Source organism: Salmo trutta, chromosome 14 (assembly GCF_901001165.1).
Source record: "Salmo trutta chromosome 14, fSalTru1.1, whole genome shotgun sequence".
Taxonomy (NCBI): domain Eukaryota; kingdom Metazoa; phylum Chordata; class Actinopteri; order Salmoniformes; family Salmonidae; genus Salmo; species Salmo trutta.
This window is the reverse complement of record NC_042970.1, coordinates 46,983,098-46,996,087: the sequence shown is the minus strand read 5'-3', so window position 1 is coordinate 46,996,087 and position 12,990 is coordinate 46,983,098. Positions and strand designations below refer to the sequence as shown.

Here is a 12,990-nt window from a genome sequence, read left to right as displayed (position 1 = left end):
ACATACTTTTTCTTGCCACTGTATGTAGTGGGTACAACAGTATGTAAACGTTATTAAAGTGACCTATGTTCATTGACTATGTACATAGGGCAGCAGTCTCTAAGGTGCAGGGTAGAGTACCGGGTGATTGCCTGCTAGTAACAGTGACTGAGCTCAGGACAGAGTACTGGGCCGAGGCCAGCTAGTGGTGAATATTTAACAATCTGATGGCCTGGAGATAAAAGCTGTTTTTCAGTCTCTCGGTCCCAACTTGGATACACCTGTGCTGTCTCAGCCTTTTAGATGGTAGTGGGGTGAACAGGCCATGGCATACAATCCGCATACAAGCCACTGATACGCACCTTTGGAACATCTACATTTAAAAAAGCCTAATAAATCAATCTAATATACACCATCACAATAAAACAGAATATGAGTTGGCCATCTTGCTATGCGCCATGCCTTAGGCTGTAGGCTTGTTCAATCATGAACAGCATGAACAAGCATATATTACTTTTCCGAATGGGAGGAGCTCATTTGATGTGCTATGCCATAAATCATATCAGAACAAATTATGTTGAAGTCACTGCAGGTGGGTGGTAAGGTGATTCCCAGATCCCACATCGGTTCCCGCTGCTCCAGGTTTACTCGCCGTTCCGGGGCGGATGAAAGGGAGTGGGCTCGTGGATCAAGCATCCCAGCGGGTGTTGCTATTCAAATGGTATGTAAATGCTCGGTAACAGGCTACCTTTGAAACTTTGCACACACCTCCAATCGTGCACCTCCGTTGAGCGCACGCGATACCATATGCATAGCATGCGCTAAAAATAACAGCAACGCCAAGGGTTGCCTGCTAATTAATTTGCTAATCTATTGCAACACCTGCCATGGTGACTCTTCTCACTGGCACAGTGGCGGTCTTACTCATCCAATATGTTTAAGTACACTGGAACGCCTTCCAAGAGTAGTAACTATGGCAATTAGGTTTGATTTCCGATAAACGCTAGGTTCGAATGGTCAGAGGGTGTGAAAATATGTCAGCATTTCCTAATCATTGTCTCACTTCATACATGATGCTAACCTAAAATTATACCCAACAAGCTTGCACATACAGTACACACACAGAGACAGAAAGACTGTAGTTTTACCTGGACCGGAGCAGAATGAGGCAATTACAGCCAATATACAGGTAAAACTGAGATAGGGCATCCATGAATATTGGTCCTGTAAGAGAGAAAGAGAAAGTAAGGGAGCAGCTTCATTTAGAATAAGTATACAAAAAAAAGTGTTCTATTTTTTTCATGAGTCAGACGTGTGAAGTTTCAAAAGTACATTTTCCTACACGTTTATTTTCACTACTTCCAGCTACATCTGGTCTCCCATCCAGGGACCAACCAGGACTAACCCTGCGTAGCTTCAGATGCCAGCAGTGGAACGCAGCATGCTATCGTGCCAGAATGAATGTGGCAATACTTCCAACTGGAAAAAAGGCAGTTAAAGCAATGTCCAGGATAAGATAACCAGAGGTAAAATTGCAAGAAAGAGGGAGGCATTCATTTTATTTGGTTATCATAACCAATTATTAATTTAAAACTTTTTTTTTGCATAAAAAAAACGATTTCCTTGCAATATTTTGTTTTGCTATCAATACCTTTGGGTTAATATTATGCTTTCAATTGTATTATTTTTGTTTAAAATACAAAAGAAAATGGTTCTTAATTGATATTATTGACCCAAAAGTAACTCACTAACTAGAGGATTGCACCATATAATAACACTGTTAATCTTTTAAATGTGTTTAAAGTGGCAAAACTTAATTAAAACATGAACCACATGTTCACCCCACCACAGTTTTGGTAAAAAGCTGAGAGATGGGGCTGGAGAAATGCAACCACTCAAATCCATAGACTATTGTTTTAACCATGTTTTTAGGATATACAGTGTTTGTTTACATTTCATTTGTTTGCAAACATTGAAGTAAATGTGGAGTTTTCTTCCAAGTGAAACTGCAAAATAGATTTTCACATGTGGAATTGTAAGTTCTTCACACAACCAAGCTTTTTTCACATGTGAAACTGCAAATATGTTTCTCACGTGTGAAAGTTTAACATTTGAAGCCGCTAATTTCAAGTGAAACCACAAATCACGTGAGGTGAAAACATGTTATTCTCCTCACATGTGAAAATGTGGTGTTAACATGTGAACTCTAAATTGAATACATGAAAACAAGGTTTCACAGATTACATTTAAGCTCAACGTGTCAAAACTGCTATTTCACATCTGAAACGTTTTTTTATGTAAGGGCGGCTGGAACCCAAGTCTTCAAAATATGTGGCCAGAACTAACCCTTTTTTAAACTCCACTGGACAAAAATATAAAACACAACATGTAAAGTGTTGTCTCATGTTCATGAGCTGAAATAAAAGATCCCAGAATTTTTTCATACGCACAAAAAGCGTATTTCTTTCACATTTTGAGCACAAATTTGTTTAAAATCCCTGTTAGTGAGCATTTCTCCTTTGCCAAGATAATCAATCCACCTGACAGGTGTGGCAAATCAAGAAGCTGATTAAACAGCATCAACATTACACAGGTGCACCTTGAAGTGGGGATTATAAAAGGCAACTAAAAAAATGTGCAGTTTTGTCACACAACAAAATGCCACAGATGTCTCAAGTTTTGTGGGAGCATGTAATTGGCATGCTGACTGATGGAATTGTCCACCAGAGCTGTTTCCAGATAATTTAACGTTAATTTCTCTACCAGAAGGCGCCTCCAACATCGCTTTAGAGAATTTGGCAGTACGTCCAACTGGCCTCAAAAACGCTGACCACATGTAACCACGCCAGCCTAGGAATACTAAAGTATTCAGACCAAGACTTTTTACACATTCTGTTACATTAAAGCCTTATTCTAAAATGTATTCATCTTTTTTTATCTGAAATATCATACTGACATAAGTATTCAGACCCTTTACTCAGTACTTCATTGAAGCACCTTTGGCAACGATTACAGCCTCAAGTCTTTTTGGGTATGACGCTACAAGCTTGGCACACCTGTCTTTGGGGAGTTTCTCTCATTCCTTTCTGCAGATCCTCTCAAGTTCTGTCAGGTTGGATGGGGAGCATTGCTGCACAGCTATTTTCAGGTCTCTCCAAAAATGTTCGATCGGGTTGAAGTCAGGGCTCTAGCCGGGCCACTCAAGGATATTCAGAGACTTGTCCCGATGCCACTCCTGCGTTGTCTTGGCTGTGTGCTTAGGGTCATTGTCCTGTTGGAAGGTGAACCTTCGCCCCATTCTGAGGTCCTGAGCAGGTTTTCATCAAGGATCTCTCTGTACTTTGCTCTGTACATATTTGCCTCGATCCTGACTAGTTTCCTAGTCCCTGCCGCTGAATAACATCCCTACAGCGTGATGCTGCCACCACCATGCTTCACCGTACGGATGGTGCCAGGTTTCCTCCAGACGTGACGCTTGGCATTCAGGCCAAAGAGTTACATTTTGGTTTCATCAGAACAGAGAATGATCTTGTTTCTTATGGTCTGAGAGTCTTTAGCTGCCTTTTGGCAAACTCTAAGCGGGCTGTCATGTGCCTTTTACTGAGGAGTGGCTTCCGTCTTGCCACTCTACCATAAAGGCCTGATTGGTGGAGATGATTGTCCTTCTGGAAAGTTCTCCCATCTCCACAGAGGAACTATAGAGCTCTGTCAGAGTGACCAACGGGTTCTTGGTCACCTCCCTGACCAAGGCCCTTCTCCCCCGATTGCTCGGTTTAGCCGGGCGGTCAGCTCTAGGAAGAGTCTTGGTGGTTCCAAACTTCTTCCGTTTAAGAATGATGTAGGCCACTGTGTTCTTGGGGACCTTCAATGCTGCAGAAATGTTTTGGAACCTTTCCCCAGATCTGTGCCTCAACAATCCTGTCTCATATCTCTACAGACAATTCCTTCGACCACATGGCTTGGTTTTTGCTCTGACATGCACTGTCAATTGTGGGACCTTACATAGACAGGTGCGTGCTTTTCCAAATCACGTCCAATCACTTGAATTTACCACAGGTGGACTCCGAGTTGTAGAAACATCTCCAGGATGATCAATCGAAACAGGATGCACCTAAGCTCAATTTCGAGTCTCATAGCAGGGTCTGAATACTTCTGTAAATAAGGTATTTCTGTTTATTATATATAATACATTTGCAAACATTTCTAAAAACCTGTTGTTACTTTGTCATTACAGGGTATTGTGTGTAAATTGATGAGGGAAAACATTTATTCAATATATTTTAGAATAAGGCTATAACATAACAAAAAGTTTAAAAAGTCAAGGGGTCTGAATACTTTCCGAAAGCACTATATAGTGTTTTGCAACAACAAAAAAGTCATACACATCACAAATCTATGAATAAAAAATCTGAGAGCAGTAATATGTACACAAATGAAGGTTCCCATAGGCAATAATTTCTGATGATAAAAAAAGAGAAATTGGTGGATATGGCGTCTTGGAAACAAACTCTTCATATTTACTTGGTAATTGTTTTTAGAACCTCCATATTGGTTCTAAAAACACCTATTGCATGATATCAAGAGGTTATATTCCAGGGCATTTATGAAACTGTCAGGAATCAAGGCTTGTAGCAGGCGTTTTGCATTTCTTTGAGAATTTTAACAGCCCAAGGACAACAATGTCACTTCATGACTTCATTGAATTCCAGTCTTAATAAAAGACAGCAACCTGTTCACTGATGCGGTTGACATGTAGACATGACTCAGAGGAGTGTGTGTTGCACAGTGGATAGGCTGCACTGACCTGGAAATTGAGGAACACAGTGAGAAGGCCAAAGAAGAAGGCCATGGCGCTGAAGCCGAAGATGAGGAGGGGTCTTCTGCCGATGCGCTCAATCACAAGGCCCTGGGGGAGAGAGAATGGAAGAAAACACTGGAACAGTGAGGAACTACCAGGACTTGTCCAATTGAACGCTCATTCTAATTCTCTATTGCAAAACACATTTTTTTTAATTACTGTCGTCTGTTCTAAATAAACAAAACCTAGCATTGGCATTATTTCATACATTTTTCCACTGTCATTCTAGTACTGGCATAGTATAGACAGGTTTTTTCTCCGGTGAATATATTTCTACCAGTTATTGTGTGTGTGTTAATATTGTGTTCTGTGGTAATAGTTGTGGTATAGGGGATAATAAACTCTAGGGGTTGAGACTGGAGTTTGCGACCGGAGATTGAAACCCTCTCCCAGAAGCTTAGCCAAAGCCCAGGATATTTCCATTCCCAATATGGGGACGAGCATCTGAGCATGAAAGTATTCATAGCACGACCACCACCTATCCCATGCAGTCGAATTCTGCAATGTCGTTCAAGGGTCACTGGTTACTTTAAAGCAACACCCCAGGGGTCCCTGGGTGGAAAGAGAGAGACGAGAGAATGTGGTCTTGTTCGGTGGATGAGATAGTATCGCAGTGCTGAAATAAGGCAAACAATGAAAGCCCGAAGCGGGTGGTTCAAGGACAATTGAAATAAATGTATTACGCCCTAATCTATGGATATCACATGACTGGGAATAGAGATATGCACCTGTTGGTCACAGATAACTTTTTAAAAAAAGGTAAGGGCGTGGATCAGAAAACCAGTCAGTATCTGGTGTGACCACCATTTGACTAATGCAGCGCAACATATTTCTTATTGCATAGAATTGATCCGGCTGTTGACTGTGGCCTGTGGAATGTTGTCCCACTCCTCTTCAATGGCTGTGTGAAGGTGCTGGATATTGGTGGGAACTGAAACACGCTGTCGTACATGTTGATCCAGAGCATCCCAAACATGCTCAATGGGTGACATGCCTGGTGAGTATGCAGTCCATGAAAGAACTTGGACATTTTGAGCTTCAGGAATTGTGTACAGATCTTTGCGACATGGGGCCGTGCATTATCATGCTAAAACATGAGGTAATGGCGGCGGATGAATGGCACAACAATGGGCCTCAAGATCTCGTCACTGTATCTCTGGGCATTCAAATTGCCATCGATAAAATGCAATTGTGTTTGTTGTCCATAGCTTATGCCTGGCAACAGCTCTAGTGGACATTCCTGAAGTCAGCATGCCAATTGCACATGTGACATTGTGTTATGTGGAAAAACTGCACATTTTAGAGTGGCCTTTTATTTACAAGGTGCACCTGTGTAATGAACATGCTGATTAATCAGCTTCTTGATATGTAACACCTGTCAGGTGGATGGATTATCTTGACAAAGGATAAATGCTTACTAACAGGGATGAAAACAAAAAAGAAATAAGAAATTAGCTTTTTGTGCATATAGAACATTTCTGGGATATTTTATTTCAGCCCATGAAACATGGATCCAACACTTTACATGTGGCATTTATATTTTTGTTCAGTAGTTTAGTTTAGTTTATTAATTCAACCATTTAGAAAAACAAGCACAAAACTTGAAAAACACATTACATGCACTTGAGTAAGATCATCAAGGATAACACACAATAAAGTCTGGGAAAGTTGAAGTCAGAAGTTTACATACAATTAGGTTGGAGTCATAACTAATTTGTTCAACCACTCCACAAATTATAGTTTTGGCAAGTCGGTTGGGACATCTACTTTGTGCATGACAAGTCATTTTTCCAACAATTGTTTACAGACAGATTATTTCACTTAATAACAATTCCAGTGGGTCAGAAGTTTACATACACTAAGTTGACTGTGCCTTTAAACAGCTTGGAAAATTCCAGAAAACGATATCATGGCTTTAGAAGCTGCTGATAGGCTAATTGACATAATTTGAGTCAATTGGAGATGTACCTGTGGACGTATTTCAAGGCCTACCTTCAAACTCAGTGCCTCTTTGCTTGACATCATGGGAAAATCAAAAGAAATCAGCCAAGACCTCAGAAAACAAATTGTAGACCTCCACAAGTCTGGTTCATCCTTGGGAGCAATTTCCAAACGACTGAAGATACCACATTCATCTGTAAAAACAATAGTATGCGAGTATAAACACCATGGGACCACGCAGCCTTCATACTGCTCAGACAGGAGAAGCGTTCTGTCTCCTAGAGATGAACGTACTTTGGTGCGAAAAGTGCAAATCAATCCCAGAACAACAGCAAAGGACCTTGTGAGATGCTGGAAGAAACAGGTACAAAATTATCTATATCCACAGTAAAACAAGTCCTATATCGACATAACCTGAAAGGCCGCTCAGCAAGGAAGAAACAACTGCTCCAAAACCACCATAAAAAAGCCAGACTACGGATTGCAACAGCACATGGGGACAAAGATCATACTTTTTGGAGAAATGTCCTCTGGTATGATGAAACAAAAATATAACTGTTTGGCCAAAATGACCATTGTTATGTTTGGAGGAAAAAGGGGAGGCTTACAAGCCGAAGAACACCATCCCAAACGTGAAGCACGGGGGTGGCAGCATCATGTTGTGGGGATGCTTTGCTGCAGGAGGGACTGGTGCACTTCACAAAATAGATGGATTAATTTGGAAGGACAATTATGGGGATATATTGAAGCAACATCTCAAGACATCAGTCAGGAAGTTAAAGCTTGGTCGCAAATGGGTCTTCCAAATGGACAATGACACCAAGCATACTTCCAAAGTTGTGGCAAAATGTCCTAAGGACAACAAAGTCAAGGTATTGGAGTGGCCATCACAAAGCCCTGACCTCGATCCCATAGAAAATTTGTGGGCAGAACTGAAAAGGCATGTGCGAGCAAGGAGGCCTACAAACCTGACTCAGTTACACCAGCTCTGTCAGGAGGAATGGGCCAAGATTTCCCCAACTTATTGTGGGAAGCTTGTGGAAGGCTACCCAAAATGTTTGACCCAAGTTAAACAATTTAAAGGCAATGCTACCAAATACTAATTGAGTGTATGTAAACTTCTGATCCACTGGGAATGCGATGAAAGAAATAAAAGCTAAAATAAATCATTCTCTCTACTATTATTCTGACATTTCACATTCTTAAAATAAAGTGGTGATCCTAACTGACCTAAGACCTAAGATTTTACTCAGATAAAATGTCAGGAATTGTGAAAAACAGAGTTTAAATGAATTTGGTAAAGGTGTATGCAAACTTCTGACTTCAACTGTATTTCCATTGGGGTCCTCTTGAGACAAGATTGCTAGGCCAGATCGAACATAGTTAAACACAGTATGGCATTGAGAAATAGTGGACATTCATGTGTGAGCACGTGCGTTTGTTGAAAAGCAGATCGTGTATAAATACTTGGGGATGTGTACGTTTTGTGTGTGTACGTGTGTCAGTGCATGTGTTTTTGTTGAGTAGTGAGGTGTGTTCAGTGTCTGTGTGCAAACACGCGTGAGAGCATGTGTATTTGTAGACGAATGTGGTCAGTTCTGTGTGTGAGCGTGCATACACCCTGAAATGGGAGTCTGTGGGTGTGTGTGTGTGTGGTTTGTAGAAAAGAAGGGTTTTGGTCATGCACCAGCAATGGCTTAGTGATCCCAGTCCATCTGGTACTAGGGCTTGAGAAACTTTACTTCACACTCCTGCTCCCTAAAGGCCTGGAACTTTTCTCACTGATGGTCACATCACTGCACTCAGGCCTCCGCACATGGACCACTAGCCATTATCAATTATTATCAATTATTATCAATTATTACCACTAGCCATTATCATTATCAAGGCCAAATTGGTAGGAGTGTGTGTGTGTGCCACTATTGGTTATGTTACAGAACTCAGGACCTTGGCGCTTGGACATTCAAGGGGACGTGTGTGCTTGTGTAGAAAAAGGCCCACTGTCTCAAGTTGGTTTTATACACTTCAGGGCAATATTCATCCCCACTACACTCATAGAAAAATGTTTTTTTGGCTGTCCCCATAGGAGAACCCTTCGAAGAACCCTTGTTGGTTCCAGGTAGAACCATTTTGGGTTCCATGTAGAACCCTTTCCATAGAGGATTCTACATGGAACCCAAAATGGTTCTACCTGGAACCAAAAATTATTTTACCTGGAACCAAAAAGGGTTCTCCCATCGGGACGGCCGAATAACTCTTTTTTATAAGAGTGTAGAGGCACATGAGGACACAGAATTACTGGCCTCTAATAATTACATCTCTCTAGTACATTAACATGCATAACTGCTTCATGGACTTGCAGACACTGAACTGTCTTCTCTTTGTGTCAACTGGCATAACCTCCTAGCCCTAGCAGAATGGTTTTAAAAATAAACCACCCTCCGTTCAAACTGCCCAGGCCCACATAGAAGGTCACTTATTATTAACACATATCCAGGGAATGACTCGTGGATGTTTGAGTTTGTTTTCCTTTTCCGGCCCCGGAGGGCACGCAGAGCGACGTTAAACCTGATTTGATGTGCCAGCACACACTCTACATGACATCATCACTCTGACACGCCACCCACAAGGTGTTTCCCCAGCAACGGAGGCAAACAGCAAAAGGGCGATGGCACACTGCATGACAATGGTGTGTGTGTGTGTGTGTGTGTTTAATAATTAGGTTATTAATGAAAACAAACATATTTATGCTTTAAATAGGCTGAAAGTTCAATATTTACAATATTTTCTGCTGTAACTGGGGTTGTTAATCATGCCCTGCAATGTGCTAATAGAAATGGAAATAATTTGAATAAGTACCATTGTATCCTCCTTTACTCTAGGAGGAGAATGGAACTTGATATTTCTTTGTTGAAGTGAGTAACGTTTCCACTTTACCCCTGCCTACATGTACATACCTACCTCAACTACCTCGTACCTCGTGTGTTTTTATGTTCTTATTTAACTCCGCATCGTTGAGAAAGAGCTTGTAAGTCAGCATTTCACTGTAAGGTCTACTGCACATGTTGAATTCGGGCACATGTGACAAATAAAATTTGATTTGATAAACAATCCTATCCCAGAACATATACAAGACTTATAAGGTTAAGAACGTATTCCAGCCTTACTCAACAGTGGTTGATGACTCACTGTCGTTGCCTTCTGGCCTTTGCGGATCTGCTGGGTTAGGACAGCGGCATCAGGATATAAATATATCCGGAGACACACAAACATACACCCTGCAAGTCCAATTAGAAACAAAAAAGTCAGCAGCGGTTTTCTCAAGCCCAGTACATGCAAGCAATGATGCAGAAGTGGGCATGGAGCGTGTGCAGACAACTATCCTCACTTCAACTTCAATGCTAAGTCCAGTCCAGTACAGTAAATAAAGAGTTGGTTCCTCTATCCTCTCACTCAAGCTTATCCCACTCTACTGTGGAGAGCACAGAGATGAACATTTTTGGCAGTATTAATGTATGTGTAGAATTAAAGTTTAAATTCGAAAGAAAAATTATAAAAAGGAACAATGCTTTGATCTTAGATTAAAAGAGTGTGGCTGACGCTTCACAAAGCCTCGCAGTGGTTGACAGACCAAGATGAAAGGGTTTCCTGTCTTTTTTCATGCGCAAAACAAGTTCAGTCTTGAATCATTTTCTCCTCAAAGCTATGTTGCAGCGGACGTATTGCACGACACACAAACTTTATCTACAGTGTCTTCAGAAAGTATTCACACCCCTTGAACTTTTCCACATTTTGTTGTGTTATAGTCTGAATTTAAAATGTATTCAATTCAGATTTGTTGGTCAATGGCCTAGACACAAAAGCCGATAATGTTGAAGTGGAATTGTTTGTTTGTTTGTTTGTTTGTTTGTTTGTTATATATATATATATATATATATATATATATATATATATATATATATATATATATATATATAAAAAATATAATTATTATTAAGGAAAATATGAAATGTCTTGAAATGTCCATTAAGTAACCATTTTGTTATGGCAAGCCTAAATATATTCAGGAGTATAAATGTGCTTAACAAGTCACAATAAGTTGCATGAATTCACTCAATAATAGTGTTTAACATGATAAAAATGACTACCTCATCTCTGTACCCCACACATACAATTACCTGTAAGGTCCCTCAGTCAAGCACTGACTGGACACTGCAAATAGTCCGGGTAGCCATTTGATTAGCTGTTCAGGAGTCTTATACTTGGGTGCAGAAGCTGTTAAGAAGCCCTTTGGACCTAGACTTGGCGCTCCGGTATCGCTTGCCATGCGGTAGTAAAGAGAACAGTCTATGACTAGGGTGGCTGGAGTCTTTGGCAATTTTTAGGGCTGTAATCACAGCTGTAATTGCTGCCTAAAATGTTTTTACAAAGTATTGACTCAAGGGAGTGAATACTTATGCAAATGCTATATTTCTGTATTTCATTGTCAATAAATTTGCAAAAGATTATAAAAACATGGGGTATTGTGTGTAGATTGGTGAGAAAAAAATCTATTTAATCCATCTTTAATTCAAGCTGTAACACAACAAAATGTGGAATAAGTCAAGGGGTATGAATACTGAAGACACAAACTTTTTTCACTAGTTGTTTAACTTGGAATAGTGTGCACTCAAATGTTTCTCAGTCAGCACTTTAGTAGACTGGTTTCCACCAGAATCTAGCCGTATTGCTAGCGACCAATAAGGGACCACAGTCTAGAAACAGTCCTTAAAAGTTATAGAATAAACTAGAATTCTTATTCGCTACATCAATTTTTGACTAATACATTCATTAAAAATACCCATTGTTTAGTCCAACTGTTGTAACCCATCAGAACCAAAAATATAAGCTTGTTTTACTCAAATTTTGTAAACAATGCAGATGTAAATAGATGTAAATATAGCATCAAAACAAGGTTAAAACCATAATTTTGATATGGCCTTTCCTTGCATGCATAGTTCCGTCTATGAACTTGAGAGTTGTTACATTTCTCCAGGCCCATCCATCAGCTTTTTACCAAAACAGAGGCGGGATGACCGCTTTGTTATTGTTTCAGTTAAGGATTCTAGCTTTTTCATAGAATTCTGGTAGTCACAGACTGTTTGCTAAACTATAATTGTCAATGTTGCCATATTTATGATCATTACTGCAAAAACAACATAGCGTTGTAAAGCAAATCAAATTGTATTTGCCACATGCAGCGAATACAACGGGTACAGACTTGCTTACGAGTCCTTCGCCAGCGATGCAGTTAAAAAAAATGATACAAATATTAAATAGTAACAGAAGAGGAATAAAATACACAAGAATGGATCTCTATACAGGGAGTACCAGTACCAGATCAATGTGCAGAGATACGAGGTATTTGAGGTAGATATGTACATGAAGGCAGGGTAAAGTGACTAGGCTTCAGAATATATAATAAAGAAATGTAAAGAACAGAGTAGAAGCGGCAATTGATGAGTGGAAAAGTGTGTGTGTGTGTGTATACTGTACATACACATGTGAGTGTGAATACAGTCGGTGCAAGATAGGGTCAGTGCAGACAGTCCGGGTAACCTTTTAATTAACCATTTAGCAGTCTTATGGTTATTTAGCAGTCTTATGGCTTGGGGTAGAGGGGTAGAAGCTGTCTCATACCTGTTGGTCTGAGAGCCAATGCTTCTGTACCGTTTGCCGGACGGTAGCAGAGTGAACAGTCAATTTTGGCCATTAACAATGGGACAATCCATACATTTACAGTGCCAATAATAACAATAAGCAATTATTTGGGCTGCAATCTGAGGTGAAGTTATTTGCCGATTTCTGAGGCTGGTACCACTACTGAACTTATTTTTTATTTTATTTTTTTATTTCACCTTTATTTAACCAGGTAAGCCAGTTAAGAACAAGTTCTCATTTACAACTGCGACCTGGCCAAGATAAAGCAAAGCAGTGCGACAAAAACAACAGCACAGAGTTACACATGGAATAAACAAACGTACAGTCAATAACACAATAGAAAAATATGTATACAGTTTGTACAAATGAAGTAAGGAGCTAAGGCAATAAATGGGCCATAGTGGCAAATTAATTACAATTTAGCAAACAACACTGGAGTGATAGATGTGCAGATGAGGATGTGCAAGAAGAAATACTGGTGTGCAAAAGAGCAGAAAAACAAAAACAGATAT

General features: G+C 40.1%; 1 protein-coding gene across 1 annotated transcript in view; it reads right to left on the bottom strand.

Moving 5' to 3' along the window:
* Positions 1-12,990, bottom strand: part of slc2a9l2 (solute carrier family 2 member 9, like 2) — a 223,079-nt gene that overhangs the window by 103,249 nt on the left and 106,840 nt on the right. Inside the window, exons 10-11 of the mRNA XM_029776210.1 lie at positions 4,784-4,885; positions 1,128-1,203 (exon numbers count right to left, since the gene is read on the bottom strand). Of these exons, the coding sequence (XP_029632070.1) occupies positions 1,128-1,203; positions 4,784-4,885 (178 nt within the window). The remainder of the gene's footprint in view (positions 1-1,127; positions 1,204-4,783; positions 4,886-12,990) is intronic.